The sequence below is a fragment of the Spathaspora passalidarum genome (assembly GCF_000223485.1).
Source record: "Spathaspora passalidarum NRRL Y-27907 unplaced genomic scaffold SPAPAscaffold_8, whole genome shotgun sequence".
Classification (NCBI taxonomy): domain Eukaryota; kingdom Fungi; phylum Ascomycota; class Pichiomycetes; order Serinales; family Debaryomycetaceae; genus Spathaspora; species Spathaspora passalidarum.
The window spans coordinates 795,762-823,001 of NW_006767432.1; the positions used below are offsets into that span (position 1 = coordinate 795,762).

At 35.5% G+C, this 27,240-nt stretch overlaps 13 protein-coding genes across 13 annotated transcripts; 8 read left to right on the forward strand and 5 right to left on the reverse strand. All coding sequences in view use genetic code 12, as the record gives it.

Moving 5' to 3' along the window:
• Positions 1-52: 52 nt before the first annotated feature.
• On the forward strand, positions 53-3,285 carry SPAPADRAFT_158820 (uncharacterized protein; the record flags this gene model as incomplete). The annotated part of the gene is made up of 1 exon (XM_007377923.1): positions 53-3,285. The coding sequence occupies one exon, from the start codon at positions 159-161 to the stop codon at positions 1,548-1,550; it is 1,392 nt and encodes a 463-aa protein (XP_007377985.1).
• On the reverse strand, positions 1,542-4,034 carry SPAPADRAFT_57650 (uncharacterized protein; the record flags this gene model as incomplete). The annotated part of the gene is made up of 1 exon (XM_007377924.1): positions 1,542-4,034. One exon carries the CDS (start codon positions 4,032-4,034, stop codon positions 1,542-1,544), a length of 2,493 nt encoding a protein of 830 aa, XP_007377986.1.
• A 357-nt stretch (positions 4,035-4,391) lies between these two features.
• SPAPADRAFT_63840 (uncharacterized protein) lies at positions 4,392-5,546 on the forward strand (the record flags this gene model as incomplete). The annotated part of the gene is made up of 1 exon (XM_007377925.1): positions 4,392-5,546. One exon carries the CDS (start codon positions 4,413-4,415, stop codon positions 5,415-5,417), a length of 1,005 nt encoding a protein of 334 aa, XP_007377987.1.
• Positions 5,547-5,644: 98 nt separating this feature from the next.
• Positions 5,645-8,054, forward strand: SPAPADRAFT_63841 (uncharacterized protein; the record flags this gene model as incomplete). Its single annotated transcript, XM_007377926.1, has 1 exon — positions 5,645-8,054. One exon carries the CDS (start codon positions 5,901-5,903, stop codon positions 7,674-7,676), a length of 1,776 nt encoding a protein of 591 aa, XP_007377988.1.
• Positions 8,055-8,108: 54 nt separating this feature from the next.
• Positions 8,109-9,623, forward strand: SPAPADRAFT_63842 (uncharacterized protein; the record flags this gene model as incomplete). The annotated part of the gene is made up of 1 exon (XM_007377927.1): positions 8,109-9,623. One exon carries the CDS (start codon positions 8,132-8,134, stop codon positions 8,786-8,788), a length of 657 nt encoding a protein of 218 aa, XP_007377989.1.
• SPAPADRAFT_144523 (uncharacterized protein) lies at positions 8,934-9,587 on the reverse strand (the record flags this gene model as incomplete). Its single annotated transcript, XM_007377928.1, has 1 exon — positions 8,934-9,587. One exon carries the CDS (start codon positions 9,585-9,587, stop codon positions 8,934-8,936), a length of 654 nt encoding a protein of 217 aa, XP_007377990.1.
• A 149-nt stretch (positions 9,624-9,772) lies between the features above and the next one.
• Positions 9,773-12,976, reverse strand: SPAPADRAFT_144622 (uncharacterized protein; the record flags this gene model as incomplete). Its single annotated transcript, XM_007377929.1, has 2 exons — positions 9,773-12,242; positions 12,324-12,976. 2 exons carry the CDS (start codon positions 12,974-12,976, stop codon positions 9,773-9,775), a joined length of 3,123 nt encoding a protein of 1,040 aa, XP_007377991.1.
• Positions 12,977-13,341: 365 nt separating this feature from the next.
• Positions 13,342-14,931, forward strand: SPAPADRAFT_63847 (fluoride transporter; the record flags this gene model as incomplete). The annotated part of the gene is made up of 1 exon (XM_007377930.1): positions 13,342-14,931. The coding sequence occupies one exon, from the start codon at positions 13,388-13,390 to the stop codon at positions 14,615-14,617; it is 1,230 nt and encodes a 409-aa protein (XP_007377992.1).
• A 571-nt stretch (positions 14,932-15,502) lies between these two features.
• FRE7 (putative ferric-chelate reductase) lies at positions 15,503-17,038 on the forward strand (the record flags this gene model as incomplete). The annotated part of the gene is made up of 1 exon (XM_007377931.1): positions 15,503-17,038. The coding sequence occupies one exon, from the start codon at positions 15,591-15,593 to the stop codon at positions 16,965-16,967; it is 1,377 nt and encodes a 458-aa protein (XP_007377993.1).
• A 1,360-nt stretch (positions 17,039-18,398) lies between these two features.
• Positions 18,399-20,074, forward strand: HGT12 (Hgt12p; the record flags this gene model as incomplete). Its single annotated transcript, XM_007377932.1, has 1 exon — positions 18,399-20,074. The coding sequence occupies one exon, from the start codon at positions 18,399-18,401 to the stop codon at positions 19,980-19,982; it is 1,584 nt and encodes a 527-aa protein (XP_007377994.1).
• A 98-nt stretch (positions 20,075-20,172) lies between these two features.
• On the reverse strand, positions 20,173-20,781 carry SOD3 (Sod3p; the record flags this gene model as incomplete). The annotated part of the gene is made up of 1 exon (XM_007377933.1): positions 20,173-20,781. The coding sequence occupies one exon, from the start codon at positions 20,779-20,781 to the stop codon at positions 20,173-20,175; it is 609 nt and encodes a 202-aa protein (XP_007377995.1).
• Positions 20,782-21,023: 242 nt separating this feature from the next.
• FRP2 (Frp2p) lies at positions 21,024-22,961 on the reverse strand (the record flags this gene model as incomplete). Its single annotated transcript, XM_007377934.1, has 3 exons — positions 21,024-21,296; positions 21,366-21,812; positions 21,849-22,961. The coding sequence occupies 3 exons, from the start codon at positions 22,959-22,961 to the stop codon at positions 21,024-21,026; spliced, it is 1,833 nt and encodes a 610-aa protein (XP_007377996.1).
• Positions 22,962-24,195: 1,234 nt separating this feature from the next.
• SPAPADRAFT_158851 (CFEM domain-containing protein) lies at positions 24,196-24,791 on the forward strand (the record flags this gene model as incomplete). Its single annotated transcript, XM_007377935.1, has 1 exon — positions 24,196-24,791. A coding segment is annotated over one exon (423 nt), but the record flags the coding sequence as incomplete, so codon positions are not given.
• Positions 24,792-27,240: the final 2,449 nt, after the last annotated feature.

The window sequence follows — 27,240 nt, forward strand, 5'->3', positions numbered from 1 at the left end:
AAAAAAAAATGAAACACTGCGAAAAATCAAGAGGAAGTAATAAAACAAAATTGACTCATTCAAGAGAGACAAGGTCTACGGATACATTCCAGTCCAATTCAAGTACAACAATCCGAAGATTCTTGACATACACATCACTGCTAGACAATTATATTGCAATGTCCGAGATTCGAGAGGTAGAAATGAAAGAAGCAGCTGGCCATACAGAGCGCAGGCAACCCCGCCATCACGAATACAAGGATGATGACCACAAGAATAAGGACCATTACAAACATCATTATCACAAGAAATCTAATGAAGGTCAATTAAATTTCCGCAACCGAAGTTTTGAACGTGACCACCCCTCAAAAGTGGCCAAACGTAAAATTCAAGTACTTGAAATCCATCAGGAATATAGAGAGCGTGTTTCTACCCACCTACAAAGCCTACCAAAATTCAAAACACTAGACGATATTGGCTGGCTTGCCATGCCCATGTACGATAATGTAGTTGATCAATATATTTCCGACAATGCAAATTTGACCTCAAACCCCAGACTAACGGATAAAACTACCAGGAACAGGTTTATTGAAAATATGAGAAGTGTTTACGGTAGGAAAAGTATACTTTTCAGTGTTGATGTTGAGGCTTGGGAATTAGATACCAATATTATTACAGAAATTGGAATAGCGATTTATGATCCTCGTGATCAGCAAGTGGCTATGATTCCAACGTTTCAACAAATTCATATTAGAATAAAGGAAAACCTTTATAAACTCAACGGGAGATTTGTTCCAGAACACGCTAGCAATTTTAATGGTGGAGTATCATATATTATGACTAAATATGAAGCAGGTTCGTTTGTTCAAAGTTTGGTTGATTATTATTTTTCAAAGACTAAACAAGACATTGGTAGTTTTTTAGTTGGTCATGATTTACCTGGAGATATAAAATGGTTGACCACATTAGGAGTGAAGTTTCCATCAAATTTGAGTAGATTAGATACTGTTCACTTGTTGGCTTTAACTCTAGGCAAACAAGGTACAAGCCTTGGGAACGCACTTAATATGGTTAAGATCCCTCACGCATTTCTTCACAATGCAGGAAATGATGCATATTATACATTATTATTAGCAATGACATTATGTGATCCGCAATGCAGAATCAAATTTAATTTAGACGTACTTCGAGTTAAGGAAGGCCCAATATTGACCAAGGAAGAGAAGTTGGCAAAAAAGGAACTTAAGAGGCAGCAGAGAATGGAAGCGAAAGAAAAGGAAGCCAAGGAAAAGGTCAAGAATGGCACAGAAGAAGAAGAAGAAGACAAAGATAATGTTTCAGGTACCTTAGCCAATTCAATTGAAGAAGTAAATCTACTGAAAGACGAGATACCTACCGAAGCCAGCGGTAATGGAGATTGCACAAAGAATAAGATAGATGTTGTCAATAAACCAAAGAAAAAGTCCAAGAAGAAACACCCTTCAAACATTGCAGAATCTATAGAGATAACTACAGCTATTGATGCTTCTTTAAAAATTTTCAGCAACGAGTCATCCATTAATTTAGAATAAACTATTGGTTTGATCTATAAGAGTACGTTCAAATGTTTGTAATAATTCCAGAATTTGTAGTAACAACCCAGCGCATAAACTCTTTACCTTTTCATCAATAAGTGTCTCCCAGGTAATCATTAACCAACTTTGAATAAGAATTAATTCGTCGTGGTGATAAGAAATCAAATATTGACCGTCTATAATATCAAAGATCAAGAGAATACCCGTGACTATACTTTCTATTAATTGCAACTGATCTGACGATAACCTCCGAATTATTGAACAACTTAAGATAAGAAACTCCTTCACCATATCTCTTAGTTGTGTTGAAGAAGGATAGGAACAATGAATTATCAATACTAATGTCTTAATATAATGTGCAATGAATATTGGAGAATAATGGCCAATATCAATGGAACCTGCTTCATACCATACATTCAACAATGGGAAATAGAAATTAGTAGCAATTATTTTAAAGTAATTACTAATAACTGGTGGATCAGCTTGTTGTTTTGGTTGTTTCTTTAGTTTGGCAGAAATTCTTACTAATTTACCCTTGCCAAGTATTTCATCTTGTGCCTTTGACGAAGCTTCTTCCATTAGTGAATTCTGCAATTCTGTATGGATATTGTCAATATATTTAGTGTTATCAGCTTCCAATTGCATATATTTGTTATGTAAGCTTTCAGGAAGCATTTGTGATGGAAAATTGATTTGTTTGAATGATTTGGTAACAACATCATCTTTGAACCCTCTAAGTTCTCTAGCAGCTAATGAAGTTGCTGATAATATCTGCATTCTTTGTTGCAAGGAATAATCACCAGTTAGAAGCAATTTGAAAACGTAGAAAGTAATATTAGGATTAGCAACAATCACGGCTATTAAGTTGTTTAGTTTCAAAACTTCAAAATCTTTATCATTAAAATGGTTATTCAATGCAAGTAGTGATGAGAATAAATCTTCCAGGAAGAATTGTACTTCATTTCCACTTCGAGATTTTCTTCGAAGTAAGGTTGGTCCTTCAGTCAATGCCTTACGTCTCATTTCATAAGCGTTATTATCCTTTGTGTCAACATTCAAATATTGCAACAAATCCTTGATATAAACTGGGGATTGGACATCAACCTGTGGTGGTATGGAGGGATCATCATCTTCGGATTCATCATCAGAATTGACTTGTTGAACAGATAGATTTGAGATTTCAGAGGAAATAGTAGTTATTTCTTCCTTTTCTTCTTCTTCAACATATGGAGCTTTTATATTGTTCCAGGCTTCGGATTGTCCCATTGTCCTGATTTCAAGAACAGATTCAACAAGATTAGAGTAATTATCAACACTGTCATTGAATTTAAATATCTTTTCCTCTCCATTTAAGATGCAAACATGATCAGCTACAGCCACACCTAAAGCCTTGACATTGTCAGAAAAAGACAGGAGCCTTTTTGTTATAGCATCCAAGAAAACTTTGCTCTTTACAAGTTGCTTTAAAAATTCAGAACCCTTTCTTCGCGACAATATTTGGAGCAATATATGAGTTCTTGATTCTTGAATTGCGATAGGTTCATTATTCACTGATTCCTCACTTGACCAGCTCGACAAAAGTTGAAATATTAATGAATTTAGTTGAGTTTCAGGACAATCGTTAAGTACCATAGCAACGAGTTTGTTCAAATCCCGATTTCCACAAAGAATAATTGATTCCACCGTCAGTGAATCCAAGTATTCATGAGAAAAATTGAGAATATTATACAATCCAACTAGTTTTTCAGGAGATACATTTGGTTGTAAATGTATTTTAGATATGTACAAGGTATAGAACTTCTTTATTAAGTTCTTCTTTTCAAACTTCTTCATCAAAGCGAAGGAATCAAGGAAATAACCCCAGTTTTCTCTAGTAAAGAACACATCAAAAAATTGATTAAATGATTCACCTCCACTAAATTTCAAAATTGAATTCATGTAATTGGTTGTAATGATTAAGTCACACTTATTTTGGTACAACTTTAATAAGGAACTCGTCAAATAGTAAACATAGTTAGCAGTAGATTCTAATGCTTTATTATCAACTTCTAAATTATTAGATATCAAAGCTTCATTAACTATGGAAAACATTTTACCTTTAAAAAAAAACTTATCAATTTCTTTAATCTCCAATGGTGAAGAACTTGTTCGTATTAATTCAACAACTAATTTGTCATCAATCAATTCTTGTAAAAATTGCCAATATATTTGCAAGACATCTTTGTTTTCATGGGAACCATCTTTAAATACAGCAATAACATTCACAAGATTGCTGATACCAATCAAGGATTGAAAAACTTTGATTAAATTTATATGAACTTCATTTGGTAATGACAGGAAAATCTGTGGAATTGTATAGTTAAGCAAAGTTGATATGAGTTGTAATGGTGGATTTTTATTAGTCAGTAGAACATCGATAAGAATCCCATTAACTTTATCAATATTAGGATAGTTCTTTAGCACTTCTATATTTGTTTCCATTGAAGTGTGTTCAGTGTTGCTAATAGGAAAGACCAAAAAGTTAGGCTCGTAGTTTTTTGTTGCCAAAAAAAACAAAAATGCTGCTCTCTATGAGAAATTTAGCAGTACCATGAGGTATGTACCACACATTTTAGAAACAAGAACAAACGATTCTTCATAGTAACGCTTAAGAAATTACCTAATGATTAGATTGATATTGCCCTTAGAATAACCTCTTCTATTTAGACTCAAAGAAAGGAGTGTGGTAAGAATGAACCAATCTGTTATAGTGTAAATAAAAAGAAACCAAAACCACGAGCTTGGACGCGAAAATATAAAATTAAAACTTTTTGATCTAACGCGAAGAGAATCAGGTTCATAGACGCGAAGCAGCAAGCAATGCTAGCACAACAGTTTAGAACTATTGGAAGGAGAAATAACTATTTTGTGAGCATGGGTGTGGAATTTGGGAAAAGAGCAAACTTCTCTAGGAAATCATCAACTGCTGGGGTGTACCATGGTAATTCGCAAAAGCGAATATTTGATCCGGCACCAAGACTCCGTAGATATGAAACAGATATAAACTTACAAACGGAGTTGAGTCCCGAAGCTGATTTGCTCAAGAGTAGGTTATTAGAAGGAAAACCCTTGAGTTTAGACACATACTTGCAAAGTGATCATTTTAATTTTGGTGAAAAGCAAGTCAGCTCATTACAACTACTAGAAGAATACATGAAGTTAGTGTGGTCAAAAGATAAACCTTTGGTATCCATAGACTGTGAGGCATATGAACACGCTCCAAAGAAGATCACTGAAATCGGGGTGTCTATACTTGACCCAACAAAGTACAGTTTATCGCCCCAAATTCAAACTATTCATATTGTCATTAAAGAGCATTTATCTCTTCGGAATGGAAAATATGTAGCTGATAACAAGAATAAATTTATGGGAGGAATATCCCATGTATTGTCAATCAAAGAAGCAAACAAGATGATGCAATTATTGAGTCAAAAATATCTTGTTGATAAGAAAGGGATTTTAGTTGGTCATCATGTTGGAAGTGATATTGGGTTTTTGAAATCACTTAAAATTTCTCTTCCTGAGGATATTGACCAAATTGATACGTTAAAGCTTCACAAAATCTCGAGAAATAAAGGTGGCTCTTTACACATGATATTGAAAGCATTAGGTATTCCATATGCTCATCTTCATAATGCCGGAAATGATGCATATTATACCTTATTAGTAGCCCTTGCATATTGTGACCCTGTTGTTAGGTTAGATAAGAATTTGGATGTTTTGTTAGATGGTACAAAAACAGTACAAGTGCCAGTTGACCATAAAGATAAAGCTTTATTTTACTCAGTTGACAGTGCTACTCAACTTATGCAAGATTTGTTTTAAATAGAACATATACGATAAAATATACCCACTTAAATGTCTTATCTTGGATATTAATCAACTTTTTTTTTTGATAGTTTTGGGTTATACGGCATTGTTGAGAGCGAGCATTATCTTTAATTAATTTCAATTAATTTTTTATTTTTCTTTTCTCTTGCTATTTTGTATACTAATTTTACGACACGAGTCAGACCCTATTTCAGGTGGGAGTTTCTGGCGATCTCTTATTGTTGTTGTCTTTGTTACTTTTGTTGTTTCTTCCTTCATCTACTCCGAATTAGACGATTCTAAAGATATTAGCATATACCCACAAACAGAATTTTGAGTCCACACCCCCACCCATCCACTTGTTTTTTTGTTTTTCTTACTAGCCGAGATTCACTTTTTTTTGTTGTAGGTGTTTTGGTGACTGCCCTTTTAAGACAAGTTGTCAATATATATCCGCCAAACATTAGTCTGCTTTTCAACAACAGGATCCCATAGATAATGACTTCGTATGGGCAACATCCAGATGAAAACTCCCATTTACTAGCATCTAGGCGGCCTTCCTTAGCATTCTTGGATACCCCCATTGGGTCGTTCAAGGGCCCAAACTCATTGCATAATTTTGCTAGTTCTTTTACCAGAGCTCAATCATTTGCAGCTACAAAGATAGACAATGACATTCATAAGAAAAGATCGTTTTTCACAGGAGGAGAGGATGACGGAGAAGCAATCGATGATGAAACTTTTGATCCTGAGCTTATGATTCCTTCCATTCGTGGTGAAAGATTGAGCACAGTCATCCATGACCTCCAAAACAAAAACCAATTATTTATGAATGATGAAGTAGACAATGAAGTGTTTTATCATGATGATATCATGAGTGCGTTATATGAGACCAGATCAAGACAATCGGCAGATCATGCAACGGTACCACCTAGTGCTATACCTACCCTTCGTAAGAGACCATATGGAGCTTCCTTTTCCAGTATACGGTCAGCTATTTCGACAGCTACTTCAGCCTCGCATGTTACCTTAAAGAAAATCGAAGACAGTGAAGGAAATGTTGTTACCGTATTAGCTGGTCAATCTACTGCTCCACAAACTATATTCAATTCTGTCAATGTTTTAATAGGAGTTGGACTTTTAGCCTTACCAGTTGGAATAATGAAAGCAGGATGGATCCTAGGGATCCCTATTTTAGTTCTTTGTGGATTGACTACATACTGGACAGCATGTTTATTGTCCAAGGCAATGGATACGGACTATACTATTATGACATATGCTGATTTAGGATATGCAGCTTATGGATCTACTGCCAAGTTGATTATTTCCTTATTGTTTTCAGTGGACTTATTAGGAGCCGGAGTTTCTTTAATTGTGTTGTTTAGTGATTCATTATATGCATTATTAGGAGATGACCAAATCTGGACCAGAACAACGTTCAAACTAATTAGTTTTCTTGTGTTGACTCCATTTACATTTGTTCCCTTACCTATATTATCTATAATCTCGTTATTTGGTATATTATCTACCATTTCGATTACAATTTTGGTTATGATTTGTGGATTTTTAAAACCTACATCGCCAGGATCTCTTTTACAAATTATGCCAACTAATTTATGGCCCCAATCCATACCAGACTTTTTATTAGCCATTGGTATTTTGATGGCTCCATTTGGTGGCCATGCTATTTTCCCCAATCTTAAAAGCGATATGAGACATCCTTATAAATTTAACAAGACATTGAGATATACTTATTTTATTACATTAATTACCGATTGTTCTATGGGAGTATTAGGATTCTTAATGTTTGGTAATAAATGTAGTAATGAAATTACCAACACATTACTATTAACTCCAGGATATCCAGTTTGGTGTTATCCTTTAATCAGTGGATTAATATGTATAATTCCCTTGGCTAAAACTCCATTGAATGCTAAACCAATCATATCAACCTTGGATGTTTTGCTCGGTGTTAACAATATAACCACTAGTTCATTTAGAAAAGGGTTGAATTCAATTGGGAAATTTTTCATCAGAGTCGGTGTTAATGCAGTGTTTGTTATATTGGCGATTTTGTTTCCCGAATTTGATAAAATCATCGGCATGCTCGGGGCATCCATTTGTTTCATAATTTGCATAATCTTACCATGCACTTTCTACCTTAAGTTATGTGGGGGAAACATCAAAGGATTTGAAAAGTTTATAGTCTGGGCAGCAATCATTATATCTACTATATTGGCCTTTGCAGCAACTTATGCTGTCATTTTGTTTTAAGTGGGGGTGGTGAAGATGATGATGATAACCCGCTAGGCTTTTTTTTTTTCATAACGCAACAATAAACGACAAATTACGATAACCATAATCTTGCAGAACTCGGTGTTAAACAATTAAACTTTAACTATATCAAACATTATTTTTTTTTTTAGATTGCACCACTTAATTTTGTTTCTAATCACTAATATATGAAGTCAGCATACCTTTAGCACGTTCTTTGTAGATTCATAACCGTTGTGGATTACTTTTATTTTTTGTGGGGGGAAGCGTTCCCACCTTCCCAATCAGGAAAACCGCGCTATCTCGTATCTTTGTCTTGACTAATCAGTCATTTGTTGATGACTAATCACTATATAGAGGGTCCTATAGGTCGTTATCAAATATAAAAGAACCAAGAAAGTCCTATCTATTATCCCCTGTTGTAAATATAGTACACACAAAACATTGAAAATAACATGTATATTCCTAAGAATTATTTAGAAGAAAACTGGGAACAAGTTGAATATTTAGTTAAGAAATATCCTCTTGGTACCGTTATCACTACTGCAGAGGATGGAACCATAATTGCCAATCACATTCCTTTCTTTCTTAGACAAGATGAAGAAACCGGTAAGAAATATTTGATTGCTCACATGGCCAAGGCAAACCATCAACTTCCAACTTTGAGAGCTTATGAAAATGTCTTGGTGGTTTTCCAATCACAGGATACTTACATTACTCCTAATTATTACCCAGGTAAACAGGAAACTCACAAGTACGTTCCAACTTGGGATTTTGCCTGTGCTCACATATATGGAAACTCACGGATTGTCGATGATGCTGACTTTGTTAGAGATCAAATTACTAGATTGACAAACCAACAGGAAGCTGGTAAACCCGATGCTTGGAAAGTTAGCGATGCCCCAGAAGGGTTTTTAAGAGCTATGCAAAAGGCTATCACAGGACTTGAAATCGAAATCACTAGAACTGAATGCAAGTATAAGATGGAACAAAAGATGAAGAAGCCTGATATCGAAGGGGTAATTGAAGGTTTAGGTAATGATGGCCAAGAGGCAATCAAGAATTTGGCCATCGATGCTAATAAGAGATACGATGCCAAGAAAGCTATTTAGAAAAGTACAACCCAAATATTAATAATACAAAATATGAAGAGTATATAGTCGTTTGTTTAATTTATTTTCTTTTTTTTTATTTACATTCCATATAATAATACAAAGGAAGAACAACTAAACAACCGAGAGATATCTATGCATTGAATTAGTACGGGGTAAATCTGGCACCGCCTCTAAATGCTCCTCTTCCCCTTCCCCTTCCTCTTGGAGCACCTCTAAAGGAACCTCTACCTCCTCTTCCTCCTCTGAATGCACCACGCTTAATTCCAATTCCGGGAATATTTGTTCTTTTAGCACTGACTTTTAATTGACGATCTCTAAACATTGATCCGTCCAAAGTGGCTACCGCTTTGTTTACACCGTCCACATCAGCAAATTCTAAATACGCAAACCCCTTAGGTTGACCAGTATGCTTGTTCATCAAAATTGTGACTCTATTGACAATTCCACAACTCGAGAAATGTTGTTGTAACTCCAATGGAGTCGACCCATAGTCTACATTACCGATATAAATAGATCTAGCGTCAACATCTCTTTTTTCTTCATCGGTTTGTGGAGTAATACCACTCATGGCAGTGTCATTGCTTAATTGAGAATGGAGCTCTCTTAATTTGGCTGCTTCCCTTTCCATTTCTTCAATTCTTTCTCTATTTGATTCATCTTGTTCAGGGTGTATTATCAAACTAACATTGGCATCTGGAGAGGTTTGATCTTCAGAATTACCATGTTCATAAGCTGGCTGTTCTTGCTGATGGTCAGGATAATGCTGTTGCTGTGAAATTGGTACCTCGTCTGACATATTTTATATTATCGCTGCTTTCTTCTAATGTAAGGCAATGGGGTGGTTTGAAATGAGATTGAAAATTTCAAACGAAAGAGTGAGAGAGAAAAAACGCACACAAAGCAAAAGAAAAAAAAAACTAAACGGATAGTGTTACCCGGAACAAAATATACTAGCAATAAATATTCTTTGAACTATACACTCTAAAATTGAGAGAGACCAGGTATATTCCTATCTCTACTCAAGGTATTCTTAGCACTATTATTGATGTTGCGAGGCAAGGTTTGACTGCTTTCTGTCTTTTGCAATACTGGAACACTGCTTCGACTTGGTAAGTTAATTGACCCATAATCCTTTCTTCTAATCTTCTTTCTTTTCACGTACGTTGGCAATAACTGTTCACTCTCGGTACGCAAAACATCAACATCAGTTTCGTATCCTCGGTCATAAGGGTGGAACTCATCATCATCGGTAAGAACACTCATGAATCCAGAATCAGCCCGAGGAAACAAGAGAGGGTTTTCTTCGGGCATTAATCCCCGTTTTCTTCTACCACCAAGACAAAATACAAACCCAATTAAAACAGCTCCAAATAATAGCAATCCTAAAATTACACCCACACCAACACTTATGAACCCAAGATGAATATGCAAAAATGTATCGCCGTCGTTTGGGGGATTAAGCCATTCTAAATTCAATGGCTTATCTATAAGGAACACACACCCAAGATTTTTGGTATTATTATCCCCCTTGTACATTGAAGTACATCCATGTGACAAAAGTCTAACTTCATGATTCTTGTTGTAAGATTGCAGTTTCACAGTTGAGTTCTGCTCTAGCTTTTGAAATTGTAAGTAGATTTTATTGTTTGTTTTGTAACGGCATGCTAATCCAGCATCAGTATAATTGGTTCTAATAATATCATCATCTGTTATGTTGTCGAACGAGTCATAACCTCCATTACCAGAAATACAATTCAATAGTTTGCTAACTTCTTCATTAGGAACAAGGTGGAACTCGATGAAATTCATGAGGTCACTGAAAGACGTGGTGATATTGAAATCCTTCAATGCCTCCAGACTAGGTATCAATAACGAGTATGGTGTAGTGGTAGTGAAATTAGAATGACCTAAACCTAACGCCTCTCTGATTTTAGGAAACATTTTCAAAAGATCAGCAAAAGAATGGTCTGGAAAATTAGAATCTAAAGTCAAGTTGATCAATTCTTGTAATGGAATATGGAAAGATTCAGGCAACAAAAGTCTATCAACGACATGAATAACCCCTTGATTAAAAAGTATATCTGAATTTATTGGGATGGAGATTTCAGTATCATTTACTTTGATGACATTGTTACCATCCTCATCTCTTTCAACATGTTTCATTTTAACATCATATCCATTCATATCTTCCAAAGTTATAGATTTCTTCTTGCCAGTCAACCCAAAATCTGAATATATATCATCTTGAAATATCATGCCTCCCAAAATCTCCTTGAAAAGTTTTGGGTTAGCTTCAAGATAATTTAATGCCAAACCCAATTCCTTCCAAAGACCGGTAGTCTTGGCTTTATGGGCACCAATACTAGGAATACCACATGGCAACAATACTGAATAGCCATCCCCATTATCATCCAATGAACTTAATCCAAAGTTATTCAAATATTCTAATGTTCTAAGACAACTTTTCTTATCAATTTCTATATTCTCAAGATGTCTATGGATCTTGCCTTCGGATATTAAATCACCCAAGGCATGTTTTAATGATGTAGGTGGGTCAATTTCACCTTGTGCTAAATATAACACGGTTCCATTTCCGATTTCTATTGGACCACCAACAATATTCACGTCATCATTGATTGTAGTTTCCCGAACACCATTGGATAAAGACGTGGATAATTTAAGTTTGAAACAACCTCCTACTTTCCTTTTCGAGCAAAGTAAACTTTCGACCAATCTATAACTATTTTCTTCAAGATATATTGGATCGGATGCAAACTGGTAGAGTAGTTGCTGTTTGGAACTGAAACTGAGAGTGTTTTGAATAGTAACCGATGACTCGTCGTCTGAAGTATCATCACGCAGATCCATATTAACAAATAAGGTTTGGTTTGCCGTAGACCCATCAACTAATTCATCAAGTGATCTAAAGTTTAATTCTTTAACAAAATTAGAAAAATGCATGGCATAAAGTGATTTCCTTGGGATTAATTCAACAGTTGGAAGATTCAAATCATTAAAGAATGAATGCTTTTGGGTATCAAATATATGTACAACTCCATCAGATAATACTTTTGTGTGATTACTGTATGCTCTGTTATTCAAAATTATTCCATCACCTTCTTTATTCAAATTAATTTCTAATTTAATTCCAGCCTTGGATTTTATTTGGGTATCGGTGCCGTTAACTCCGGCAATTAATCCAGGAACCATTAAATTGGACAAAAGGTTGAATATATCTCTGTCTATTTCTTTGATGGCTTCATCCGTGGTTGAAAAAATAGTGGTGGTGAACGAATGGTAATTGGCAAGATAGTATCGTATTTGAAGTTCAGACAAAGATTGCTCAATATAATCATCAGTAGGAATCATAACTGTTTCAAAACCTTTAAGAAATTCTTCACAAGTTTCAGGAATGGGAGGTTCCTTTGGTACTTCTTCCTTTTTCTTCTTGCTTTTTCTCTTCTTGTTCTTCTTCTTGTGTTTCCCACTTGACTTCTTCTTACTCTTCTTACGTTTGGATGTCAGGAAGAACACGCCTTCTTCATCCTCATCATCATCATCATCCTCAAGGTACAACAGTTGAAATAAATGCTTGATAAATGTCATACGATCCAAAGGCAAATCCAGTATGTCGGCATTATCCAATAAAACTTCACACAAGGATGGTTTCAAAGGGAGCAAATGATCTATACCCTCTATAAATGAATGTTGGTGTTTGGCATAGATATCTGGTTCAACTATACTGGCAATGTCATCAACTAGATACTCATATGTTTCAAAATCAGGGGTTACACTGATAGGATAGTAAACTCCGGAACCTTCCTCAGTTTCATATAATGTATCAAACAAGACTCGTTTCTTGCCAAGATGCCCCACTCTAAATTTCGGACTAACAATATATCTTAATAATTCATTGTTGCCTATTTCATAGTCCTTCGCGTGTACAAACGCCAGGTTAATAGGGGCTAATAAGGTAACATTCAGCAATGTATTCAATACTGGAATCATACCCTGTCTTTGAAGATGTCGCAAAAAATACGAATACTGTGGTTGTGAGGATAGTATATCAACAAGTGTCGATGGTGTGGCAGAAGGCACGTCTGTTGTAGACGAGAATTCAGTTGGTGTTGCAACAACGTGTGGTGAGCCGCGCCACGAATCACCAGCTAATGTGGTCTCTGACATTGCCATGACCAGCATAAGCAAGATCCATAGTACACTTAACCACTGCATAGAATCGTAAAGTAAAACTGAGATTCAAACCAACTTGAAAAGAATAAAAAAAATTTGTGTATTGTTTTGTTTTGGTATGGGTCGAAAGGTCAAAATGGGTATAAGGCCTCGTGCTCTAATATAAAAGATTATAATTAATAAATAAAAAAAAAAAAAAAAAAAACTGGGTCGTGCAAAATGACCAAAGTAATTTGACAACTTTTTATTTTTTTGTCAGTCCAATCCTTGCCTCGTTTTTTCGCTTATAATTTTGTATGACACAGAGCAGAAAACGAAAGTCAATAAATTGAAGCAGGCTTACGCTGGTTAAAAAAAAATTGTGTAGTTTCATGTTAATCATATATCATCATCACTGTTTGACAAATGAGTTTTTCAAGTTCGCGTGATTCCATGTCAACTGGAGCTGATGTGGAACGGCGCGCATCTTTATCGGGCGGAAGTATGATCCGACGTCGTTCCAGTATCGAAAGTACTAGATTACAACGAAGAAGAACAATCGAAGAAGCATTTACCGAAGTAGCCGCCGAGAATGTTGCGCATGCATTACCTGAAGGATTCAACGCAAAGTTTGCTGATTTTAGAGAAACTACATTCTTGGTCAAGACTAAGAAATATCATACAATTATATGGAACATTATCCACGGAGCTATATGGGGTGTTCTCGTTAGACGAGGTTTAACCGCATTAACTTCATACAACGGCTCTTATTTATCAGGTGTAGTCTGGGCTAATTTCACAGCATGCGTCGTTATGGGAATAGCCGTAGATGGTGAAGAGCTTTGGAGTATTCTTGTGGATGACCATGCAGATATTTACCCTCACAAGGGTGCGATTCCCTTATATACAGGTATTACCACGGGATTCTGTGGAACCGTATCTTCATTCAGTTCGGTCATTCTAGAAGCATTCAATAAAGCGGCTGATACTGAAATAGGAATTCATTACAACTATCCCAATGGGGCCTATGGTATCATGCAGTTTCTCGCAGTTATATTAGCACAATTTGGATTATCCATTATGGGTTTCCATATAGGGAAACAAACACTGGCAGTGATCGATAATTACGTGAGACCAATAACTAAGCGTCAATATAAAATTATAGAGTATATTTCTGTAACAACAGGAGTTTGTTTGGTCATTATTACCTGTGTTTTAATTGGTGTTAAGCATGATGGTGCATGGAGAAGTTGGACATTTTCCATGTTTTTTGCTCCATTTGGGGCGGTTTTGAGATTTTATTTATCCAAATATTTAAATTCAAAAGTGGAGAATTTCCCCATGGGAACTTTCACCGCTAATGTTGGTGGTAGTTTATTATTGGGGATTTTCACATTAATTGGTAGAGGGAAATTTGGTGACAATGGAAGACTTAATAATAGCATAATTGGTTGTCATGTATTGAATGGATTAGATGATGGGTTTTGCGGTGGTCTTACCACAGTTAGTACCTTTGTGGTTGAATTATTTGGGTTGAAAACTGTTTTCGGCTACCAATACGGAGTTCTGTCTATTATGCTCAGTTTTATTATGGTTATATTAGTATTGGGATCATATAATTGGACAGTGGGATTAACTGATCCTTATTGCAGCTAAATTTTAATAGCTCATTGATCCTTATTTGGACGAGCAAATTAACCTATCGGGTAATGGCTAAAATGCGCAATTGTGTAACTCCAACAAATCCCACACTAATAGAGAGAGGGGGGGGGGGAGGATAGACTTTTTTTTTTTGATACAGTTAGTCAAAGTTGCTCAACTTGAGACTGTAGTTATTGCAACTTTATTTATATTTGTATAGGTATTGTAGCCAACTTAATCTTATCCAGCAAATAACTGCTTGGCATTTAATAAGCTGAGGAATGTTTTTACGTCAAGATCTTATCTTTGTTTCGCATACTTAATATTGGATCTTCTATGAGCAAATTTATATCGCTAAATTTGGCAGCGAAAATTTGCTCAAAATATTTTTCAGTAATAAAATTTACATTACACAATAAAAGGCTGTCCAGGCATTTGAGAAACATGCTGGGATTATAAATTATCATCAACATCCTCTCCCTTGAATTGATTTCTTAGCAGTAATATTTAGATACATTAAACGCTCAAAATGGAGAAACGTGATGTTATGTATCAAGGTTTGGATTGCATCGCCAATGCGTCCGATCCTCACTATATGATGTACATGAAACAGCTGCAAGCACAAGCACCTTGGGCAGCCCAAGCAAATTATGCAAAATACACTGTTTATTTTGGGGTTGCAACTATATTTGTTGCTGCTGTCAAACATTTATACTATAAATTACGAGATTCAAGATATAGAACAACCCAAAATTCCAATGCATTCACATCCACAATTGATGTCCTTCTTTCATATTGTCGATTTATCGGTTATAAACAAGTCCCATCTGATATTCAATTCTTTACATCGTTGCCAAACTCAGTGGGATCTTCATTGTTTATGTTTTTATCTTCATTGTACTTGTTATGTTACTGTTTGGTCCCTCACTTTTGGTATCGTGGATGCCGCGGGTTCGGTTCCCCACCATTGGCTGTGAGAGCTGGTCTTATGGCAACCGCATTGACCCCTTTCATTTATGTCTTGGCAGGAAAATCAAATGCAATTACTTTGTTGACTGGGATAAGTTATGAAAAGTTGAATGTTCATCATCAATATGTTGGAGTTGCTGCATTTGTATTGTCACTTATTCATATCATTCCATTTTTACATCAAGATCTCGTTGAAGGTGGAGCCAGCTTATTATATTCTAATTTCCAAAATGACTTTGCCTACTATAGTGGTATTCCATCAACAATATTCTTAGGATTGTTGTGTATCCTTTCCAAAGCATGGGTAAGAAAACATGTCTATGAAATATTTTTACATTCTCACTGGCTTTTCGGCATTGCTTACTTTGGTACTTTAATTTGGCACATTAATAAATCTTTAGGTGCTGATAATTATATGTGGGGAGCTCTTGCATTTTGGGCAACCCAAATATTATACCGTATCTTGATGAAGACTGCTTTCAAGCCAACATCCATGTTTTTAAGATCAAGAGAAGCCACTCTCAGCAAGTTAGGAGACAATGCCTATGAAGTAACTGTTGCTAATGCCAAGGGATACAAATGGGGTCCAGGCCAACATTTCTTTCTTAGATTTGTCGGTTCAAGAATTCTTGACAATCATCCATTCTCAATCGCTTCCATGTCTAGAGATGATGAATCTGCTTCTGAAATGAAGTTTATAATAGTTCCTCAAAAGGGATTAACAAAGAAGCATTATCAAGAGCTTGAACAACACATCACTTGTAAGAAGAAGGTTTTCCTTGATGGTCCTTATGGTGGTACTTTTAGAGAACCAACAGCGTTTGATAGAGTGGTATTGCTTAGTTCAGGAAGTGGTGTAACGGCGACGTTGCCATTTTTAACTTATTTGGCCAGGAATATTAACCAATTGAAGAGTCAAGGAAAACCTATTGTAACTAGAGGCATTTCTTTTATTTGGGTTGTTAGAAAGAGTGAACATATAAATTGGATACGACAAGAATTGATGGAATGTCAAGAATTGGCTGGTGAATATATTCAAATCCAAATATATGTTACTGAACATGAAACAATCGAAAAGAAGATTGAGCTTGACAGCAACGAAAAAGATAGTTCAACTTCAATGTTGGAAAAAACTATCGGAAATAATGACTCGGAATCATCAGAACTTCTTCTTCCTAAAGAGTTTACCGTTGATTTTGCAAAACCAGCTATTCCTAGAATAGTAAACAACTTGAGATTATCTAGAAGAAATATGATTGTTTGTTCTGGTAGTGAATCCATGAAGAAAGAGGTTAGTTCTGCTACTTCAAAACTCCAAGCTTTAATTTTCAATAATGATATTCATAATTCTCATGTTGAAGAGATTTACTTGCATACTGAATCTTTTGGGTGGTAGATTTCATTATAATTATTTGTAAATATCGGTTAATAATAGATTGCAAAAAAATAAAATTCATAATAAATTTGTAGTTTGTTTTATTTGAGCGAAAAACATTCGGACCCATTTGAAATCAATCCCATCTACGTAACATCGTTCCACAAATCAGACAATGTGAGGGATGGGGACGACAATCTGAAATTCTCGCCAAAACAAGCTTTAACCCACTTTGCAAGACCCTGTTTGTGAGCAATGAAAAAGTTAAGATAATACCACATGGCACAGAATACAGAATTGAAACAAATATCTTGGCCCTCGACCGGACTATCTTAAAAACGGAAAAAAATATTTGTTTAACTCACTTGCATGAACGTTCATTGAAGTTAAACACTGATTCTCAAACAAATACATTAATCTGTAAACACATATGTTCAAAACTAAGTTGCTTTAAATCTACTGTTATAGTTTGTTTAAGTCAGGTCTTTCTTATGATGTAAGTATGATCAAGAATGTATCGCACAATATGTAAGGTCCGGAATAACCTTAAACTTTAATTTTATATCTGGAAGAATCCAATTCGTACTTTCACCCCCGCAGCATATTCTCAAAAAAATAAAAAAATATCGGATTAATTTCTACGGCTTCGCCAAGAAAGCCACAAAAATACCCCGGCAACTTCTCAGTCTCTATCCCATCTCTTAACTTTTGTTAATAATCCTAGATCTGCTATTTACTCAATTACAGTAACACAAACATGAGAAGAAATAATTCTTTTCTAATGAACAATTTCCAAGTTCCCTGGGTCAATTGAAAACATTGGTTGTTCTTTGCAATGGAATGGCATTTGAATAATTGTGGGTCTTCCTAAAGTTCAAGTCTTGGCGAACTATGTAAAAACCTTATTTTCAAATCCTGTAAACAAAATCACACAGCCTAGAATTATCCGTTTATAGAATTAAGTTTCGGAAAAAATATGGGGGAGTGGGGATATAGTCAAACCCTAGGGTTTTGCCGTGTACCAAGAAAAATTTATGCGATTTGACCAGTCTTTCAATACTGTATAATTTGCAAGAGGATAAGATTTGATAAAGTGAGGTTTCTGATACATCAATGAGGTATATTGAACTGTTGATGTCTCCGAAAGATTTAAAATTGATCAGTATTACGGGAACTCCATAAATTCTTAACACCATTCAGATTCTGTAATACTAAAATACCATATTAAGGTTTATTACTTGGATCACACATACAAAATCGCTTCGTTTTCCGGAATAATTTTGTCTTGGCAAATTGTTTTATTTGACAATTTCCGCTTGGTTTAGGTGCAAGTTTGCAAAAAGTAGAGTTACATGATGTGGAAGGAGTAAAATCTGGACGTATAAATATCCATGAAAAACTCTTTAAGTTATACTCATTTTCATCTCCATCATACAAAACTAAAACTACAGAATGGGTTTAGAAGATAATCAATATTTGCAAAGATTCATCAATTTTGGTGAGAAGAAAGCTGGTTCAACCACAAGAGGTATCTTGGTTGGTTTATTTGCTGCTTTTGGTGGTTTCCTTTTTGGATATGATACTGGAACCATTTCAGGTATCTTGGCTATGGATTATGTCAAGGAGCTTTTCCCGGCTGCAAATATGGGCCCTAATCCAGATTTCTCTGCTAGTGAAAAGTCACTTATTGTTTCAATCTTATCCGCCGGTACATTTTGTGGTGCTTTATCTGCTCCTATCTTCTCAGATAGAATTGGTCGTAGATGGACTTTGATTATTTCGACTATGTTTGTTTTCAATTTGGGTGTTCTTTTACAAACCATAGCTACTTCCAACCCACTTTTGATCGCTGGTAGAGCAATTGCTGGTTTAGGTGTTGGTTTGATTTCAGCTGTTATTCCATTATATATTGCAGAAACTACTCCAAAATGGATTAGAGGAGCTATTGTTTCTTCATATCAATTGGCTATTACCTTAGGATTGTTGATTTCTGCAATTGTGAATAAGATCACTGGAGGTAGAAATGACTCTGGTTCCTATAGAATACCAATTGCGCTTCAATTTGCATGGGCTTTGATTTTAGCTGGTGGTATGCTCATTCTTCCTGAGACTCCAAGATTCTGGGTTTCCAAATCCAAGGAAATTGAGGCCAAAAAATCTTTAAGCAGGTTAAGAAAGTTACCAGTAGACCATCCTGATTTAGAAGAGGAATACGAAGATATTAAGGCTAACTTTGAATTTGAAAGTCAATTTGGTAAAGCATCATGGGCTTTGGTTTTCAAAAATTCTAATAAACAACTTAAAAGATTGTTTATGGGTGTTTCACTTCAAGCTTTACAACAATTAACCGGTATTAATTTCATTTTCTATTACGGTACTACATTTTTCCAGAGCTCTGGTATTTCAAATCCTTTCACTATTCAAATGGCCACGAATATCGTCAATGTTGGTATGACTTTCCCTGGTATTGCTTTGATTGAACTTGTTGGAAGAAGAAAGTTATTGTTATCTGGTTCAGTCGTTATGTCCATTTCTCAAATCTTGGTTGCTGCCATTGGTGTTGCGACAGACTCTAAAGCTGCTAACCAATGTTTGGTTGCATTTTGCTGTATATTTATTGCTGGTTTTGCAGCTACTTGGGGACCACTTTGTTGGGCTGTTATTGCTGAGAATTATTCTCTTAATGTGAGACAAAAGTCTGTTGCTCTTTGTACTGCTTCGAACTGGTTATGGAATTTTGCTATTGGCTATGCAACTCCATATATGGTTGACTCTGGTCCAGGCAATGCCAACTTAGGTTCAAAGGTGTTCTTTATTTGGGGTGGTTGTAATGCCATTGGTTTCCTTTTTGTTTACTTCTTTGTTTACGAAACTAAGGGATTATCTTTAGAACAAATCGATGAAATGTACTTGAAAGTGGACAAAGCTTGGCAATCTTCAAGTTTCATTCCTAGTGAACATGCTTTTAGAGAAAAAAACAGAGTTGTTGTTTCTGATTCTAAAGAAAATGTTAATGAAATCGAACATTCAGTTTAGACTAGCTTTCATATAGTATATATTTTGTTTATTATTGGTTTTCATTATAATGACTGAAAACTTTATTAAAAATTTGTTATGATTATTGAAAATTTTTGGACAAAATTTTTTGAAATTATTTTTGAATTAATCATATTCAAAGCTTTGAACTCGTTTATTCATTAAATGATTAAACGAGAATTAAGACATTTTAGTTTTCATTAAATTTCCTTTCAGCTTCCTTCCAGTTCACAACATTCCACATAGCGTCAAAATATTCACGTTTAACATTTTGATATTGTAAATAATAAGAATGTTCCCAAGCATCAATACCAATTAGGGGGACTAATGGCGGAAGAACAATATCTTGATTTACAGTTGTTACTACATCTAATTTGCCACCATTCTGTGTATCTTTGACAATCCACGCCCATCCCGAACCTTGAATTGATACCAATTTTTCAGTTGTAATTTCTATTAACTTATCAACTGATTCATACTGAACAATAATTTGCCTTCCCAAGGATGATTTATCGGTTGGTTTTTCACCGCCACCTGTAGCAACCGGAGATAAACTTTCCCAAAATAATACATGATTAATGTATCCACCTCCATTAAATCTTATATTTTGTTGTAGTGTAACTATTTGTTTGGTGTCACCTTTAACCCTTGCTTTACTCAAATCCTCCATAGCAGCATTATAGTTGTCAATGTACGCTTGGTGGTGTTTGAGATAGTGAATTTGCATAATTTCCGCTGATATATAGGGTTCTAAAGAGTCAAAAGCATAGTTTAATTTTGGTAGCTGAAGTTGATTCATTCCTAGCTTGGTAAGTATCTCTTCAGCTGAAGCTGATACTGGCAATTGTACTAGTTGGAAGACTAGCATAGTTAAAATAGCAAAAACAACCATGATGTACTAGAAGTAAAATGTGGAGTAACCATAATTAATGAATATTTTTGAGATTGACTCTTATATATATATAAAAATAAACTATAATAAATAATATAGAAAGAGTTAATGAAACCGGATTGCCTTGGCATTGTTTTCAGAAAGAATAACTAAAACGACTCATTATAGAAATAAATGTTTGGGGCTTCCTTTTTACCACGTAATTTCTGGCATTCCATTTCAACAGTCTTTCCAAAATCTTCAGAGCCACAACTTAATACTGCAAAAGATCTATAAGAGTTTTCTTCTGGAAAGTTTAAAGCAGCAGCTTGACCCTGTACCAATTTTTGTACATCCATTCTTGACCCGTAGAATTTCTCTGTCAACACATCTGGGGAGGAGAAGTCACTGTCAGCTTTGGAAGTCAGGGTTATAACACTGTTCTTTTTTGTGGAAGTCGTAGTCATAAAGCTATTCAAATTTGGCTTAATAGAATTATCACAGGAAGATACTTCAGTAATAGTTTCATTGATTTCTCTTGTTATGTATATTTGCATCAACAATTTTCTAGAATTGATGTATTTGGAAAGTTTATACATACTTTCCGAATACCATGAAATATCAGCAAAATTTCTAACAGACCAGTAAATCGATATTGTTGGATTAGATGGTCTGCCCATGTAATCATTCTCTAATTCTCTTTTTTCTATCTCTTGCAACAAGTCCAAACAAATAGGAAATATGAAAGATGCACCTACCCCTATTGCAAAAAAAGCAACCGAATCAAAAGTTATCAATGGTTGATGTTTAGGAAAGAAAGGACCATTAATTCCAGCTTTCATCTTGACAATATTAGGATCAGTGACTCTTTTATAATCAGGTTCAGGTTCAGAGTCCGAAGGTGATTCTTGTGAAGAAACAGAAGAGGAGAAGCTCAAATCTTTGTCTTTATTTTCCTTCTCTTCCTCTAACTGTTCATTTCTAATTTTCAATACTCTGTTGTATAACTTCTTTGTGAACCCATTCTTTTTCTTGATGATCATAACCATCTTTCCTGTTTCGGGCATGCTTACAATAGTGAATGGGTGATATTGAAATAAGCTGATCTTACCAACGTTTAATAGAACATGCAGCCCAGCTTTCCAGGTACCATACTTTGGAAGTAATAAATTGTACCATTTATTTACATCGGTCTTGGACATTTTCATGGGAACAGTAACCTTCAAAGTATCGTCATCGAGTATTTCAAATTCTGACCAACTTTTTGTTGGTGACTTTACCCTGTGAATAATCCCAAAAACTCTTCCAACAATTCTATCAATAACTAATAAATGAACAGCAAGAATGACCATAGCTTTATTTCCACCGTTATGAAAAAAGGCCAACAATAAGAAAATAAATGAATAAATTCTATGTTTCACCATAAAGAAATCGAAAGCATACTGTCTAATAAATTTAAGGTTTCCAAATACTAACATTGTGAAACATCCAAAAGCAATCCAGCCAAATATCTGAGGAGGAATAGTTAACATCTTCTTGAATCCAACAGCATTCCAGTATTTTGTACCGACAACTATGTGAGCTACAATCATGAAATATATCAACCTAGAAAACCAAAAATGATAAAACACCAATCTATCAGGAGATAATCCAGTTAAAGCAGCAACAAAATCATTCTTAGTTACCATAATATAAACAGCCGGCATATTGCCCATTGCAACCCTTCCGACTCTTTTCAGAATGACGTAGTATTGAGGTAAATAATCAATATCCGACGTTTCCATCATACTAAATCTGGCATTAATAGCAATAAAAACCAGGAAAAGTATGAGGAGACTTGGCTTATAGTAATAATTCTTGTTGATAAATGGAATTTTGAAACAAAAGCATCTGTTCAAGGTCTCCCAATGTTCAAGGAAGACAAAGAATGGTCTATACTTCATTGCTTTTATCTCTCGCTTTAGTCTCAAGTATCGTGGTAACCAGAAAAAAAGCAATCCATGTGCTATGAAGATTAATATACCAAAAATAAAACTAAGCCATTGGTACTTTCTGTTTCTTTCTGTTTCAACAAAATATTGTTGGTCAAACGGAATTGTAGACGTCATGATATAGAGAAATTGCTTCTAGAAACAAGAATGTGTAGATAACCAAAATGATGAAACAATCGCTTACCTCTAGAAGAGTTTTAATTAAACAATAAAAAAATTTTGGAAATTTAACGAGAATTAAAGAATCTTAAGGAAGATTACAGAAATTGAAAAGTTAAGCAGACTTTGCTTTTTTGACGTGCATCATCATTAGTAAAGATTATAAACAATTACATTTGAAAACCCGAATCGGAAATTCTTCTTAATAAAATTTGAAAGGGATAAAAATAAGTTGTAGTTTAACATGTGTGTTCAAATCGTATGATTGGCTAGGTTATTTTTGAATTGATGTTGAAGTTAGTTTAGAAAAAAAAAAGTAAAACTTTAAAATTATCTTGGCATCAAAATTATCTGATCAAAATTATCTGATCAAAATTATCTGATCGATCAGCAGCAACCGTTTTCTTTTTTTTTCTTCATGAAAATTTTATTGCTTTTTCCCTTTCCCTGGCTATATTTCTGGAACTAAGCAAAATGGTCGTATGCGCTTTATTTTACTAACATGCTATACTGGTTTGGCAAAAACTATTAGAAGAGTGACAATATATGATGTCCTCTTTGTACAGTCAAGAGCTCAACCATGTGTCTTAAGTCTCTTGGCAAAAACCATTTTTTATTTGCGCGCCCGATATCTGCGACGCAACCCAAATTGTTTTTTGGAATTTCTTGGCATGCCGTACATATGAGGTAATAACGATATACGAATTTGGTAGACATGGTGCGTAAATAAAAGGTTGTTTTGAAAAATGAAATTAGCTATATGCAGACAAAGTCAACCGAAAAAGTTCATTATTGATTAGCGAGCAATAATTACCCGAGCATACCGAAGAATGCTTCGTTTGCAACTAAAATGAACAAACACTACCGTTATAGCAAGATTAGACGAAGCAAGCAAATATTAACATAGTATCAAGCCAATGTCTATTTGGAATATAATGTTGTTTGTTCGGGTAGTTTGTCTCATGGGGCATCACAAATACGCCCACGCAAACTATTTTCTTTGTGATCAACTCAACAATGGGTTCCAGTTTGGCAACAAAGTTTACCAATTGGAACGGAAAGTTTTCGGCATTAACTAAAATATAGACCTATTTGCATTAACAATAGGTAAGATTTGGAAACAATACATATTTTTTATACAAGATGGGGTTTGTGGCTTACAAAATTTGTTCCGAATAGTACCTATTGCGAGAATCGACTTTTGCAAACGGAAAGAGAACGATGCTATTGGCTTAATTTAAAGCTTTTCATGTTAAACACGATAATCTAAAGATATGAATGTCAATTTTCATTACTTGGTATATAATCTGATGAATTTCGGTTTACCAAATCAACATTTTACTATTTTACGACCATACAACAATCATGAAATTCCATTCGCTCGTTTTATTAACAATCTCGGTTGTTTATGGAGTTCAAGGTGCAGATATTACAGTAGCACCTAGGGCTGAAACAACTGACAATCCCTATAGTATTTATCCTTCAGTAGAAAAGACTGCTTCAATCAATGGTTTTGCTGACAAGATTTATGACAAGTTACCAGAATGTGCTAAACCTTGTATGTTTCAAAATACTGGAATGACCCCATGTCCTTACTGGGATACTGGTTGTTTATGTATCATGCCTCAATTTGCTGGTGCTATTGGTAGTTGTGTTGCTGATGCTTGTAAGGGTCAAGAAGTTGTTTCTGCTACATCATTAGCCGCTTCTATATGTTCCTCTGCTGGTGTTTGGGACCCTTACTGGATGGTTCCTGCCTCTGTTTCTCAACTTTTGAGTTCTGCAGCTGCTGAAGTAGTTACCACTGAAGCTGAGACTACTGAAGTAGAAACAACAACTGATGCTATTACTGAAACTACTCCTCAAAGCAGTGAACCAGAAGAAACTGGGGCAACTGAAGAAACTTCTGAAGCTCCATCAAGTACTACTGAGGAAACTTCAGAAGCCCAGTCAAGTTCAGAGGTTGCTTCTGAAGCTCCCGCACAAAGTACCGAGTCGGAGGAAACCGAAGGGTCTAGTATCACACAACCTCCTGATTCTTCATCAACTGAAACCACTACCAGCACTACACTGAATATAAGGACAGCATCCATCAATGGTTTTGCTGATAAGATTTATGATGATTTACCAGAATGTGCTAAATCTTGTATGTTCCAAGATACTGGTGTAACTCCATGTCCTTACTGGGATACTGGTTGTTTATGTGTTATGCCACAATTTGGGGGTCCTATTGGTACTTGTATTGCTGATGCTTGTAAGGGTCAAGAAGTTGTTTCTGCTACATCATTGGCTTACTCCATTTGTTCATCTGCTGGTGTTTGGGATCCTTACTGGATGATCCCTGCCACTGTAGTTGACCTTTTGAATTCTGCTGCTACTGAAGTAGTTACCACGGAAGCTGAGACTTCTGAAGTCCAAACCACTACTGAGGCCCAAACAACTACTGATACTGCAGAACAAAGTTCACAACCAGCCGAAACCGGAAATACTACTGAAGAAACAAACACTTCAAGTATCACCCAAGCTCCTGAATCTAGCCAAACTGACAATCCATATTCCAATTACCCACTGGTAGAAAAGACTGCTTCAATCAATGGTTTTGCTGACAAGATTTATGACAAGTTACCAGAATGTGCTAAACCTTGTATGTTTCAAAATACTGGAATGACCCCATGTCCTTACTGGGATACTGGTTGTTTATGTGTTATGCCACAATTTGGGGGTCCTATTGGTAATTGTATTGCTGATGGATGTAAGGGTCAAGAAGTTGTTTCCGCCACTTCATTAGCTTACTCCATTTGTTCATCTGCTGGTGTTTGGGAACCTTACTGGATGATTCCCGCTACTGTTGTTGATCGTTTAGATGCTGCAGCTACTGAAGTTGGAGAATCTTCATCTACATCAATTGAAGTAGAGACTACTGCAACTACAGAGGAAGGTTCCAAGACTGCTGAAACCACAGACCAGAGTTCTCAACCTGTTGAAAGTGGAAACACTGTTGAAGAAACACAAACTAGTGATCCTACTGATCAAGGTTCAAACACTAGCCAAAGTGATTCTAACTCCTCAAGTGAAAACTCGACCCAAGATCCTTCAAGTGATGCTACTGCAACAACAACCACCAAGAGTCTGACTAACTCTTCAAGAAATGCTACTGCAACCACCAAGAGTCTGGTTGAAACAGATACCACAGGTATACCTTCTTCTGATTCCAGTGTTGCTCAAACCATAACTAAGATCGAGACCAAGACAAGTAAAGTGGAGGATTGTCACACGGATGTTCCTTGTATTGTTTCAATTATTAGTTCCTGTGATGAAGAAATCAAATCACTCGAATCGTTAGAATCCCGTGCTTCAGAATTTACAAAGACAGTTATCGTTACTGCATGTGAGAATGAAAAGTCATCTTTATCTTCTATCAAATCCGTTGCTCAAGCAACACTTGAAGATTTAACTTCTACACAATTTGAAACTATCACTAAAACCAGCCAAATTGAACACTGTCAAACCAATGTTCCATGCATTCAGTCAATAGTTAGCTCCTGTGAAGAAGAGATTAAGTCGCTCGAATCTGTTCAATCTAGTGCTTCAGAAGCTAAACAGAGTGATATTGTTACAAGTTGTGAAATTGCAAAATCATCATTATCTTCCATTGAATCCGCGGCTCAAGAAACACTTCAACATTTAACTGCTGCTCCAGTTGAAACATCACCTGCCGTGACTGTCGCTGATATGGCAAGTAATAAGAAGGTTGGACTCACTGCTATTATTGGTGTCTTTGTTGCTGTTACTTTTGCTTCCTTTGTTTAGAACATGTTATATTTGGAATCTACAAGTTCGTCTATTTCCTATTTTTAGATGATATAGAATTGTGTATGTTTTTTTTTTATCTATTAATACACCAATTGTTATAGTGACCTGCAATTTGCAACAATGGTAGTTGGTCAGTAGGGCTTGTTTACAAAAAATTATAGACTATTTTTCTTAGGGCTGTAGAAAGTGGCGAGGTGGGTTCTAGAACAAATATTTTGGTCCATTTTGTCCCCGCCCCTCGCTTAAACCTGCTCATTCTTAAATATTGACTTGGTACACGACTACAATGGTCTAGACCCCAGGTCACTTCTAAATTTAGTGTGATCAGATATATTCGCGTCTAAATACAATGAAATTCATATATTAGTAACTTTAAAGTGTGGAGAGGAAGGGACAAATGTTGTTTGTTAATTGGATGAAGTAA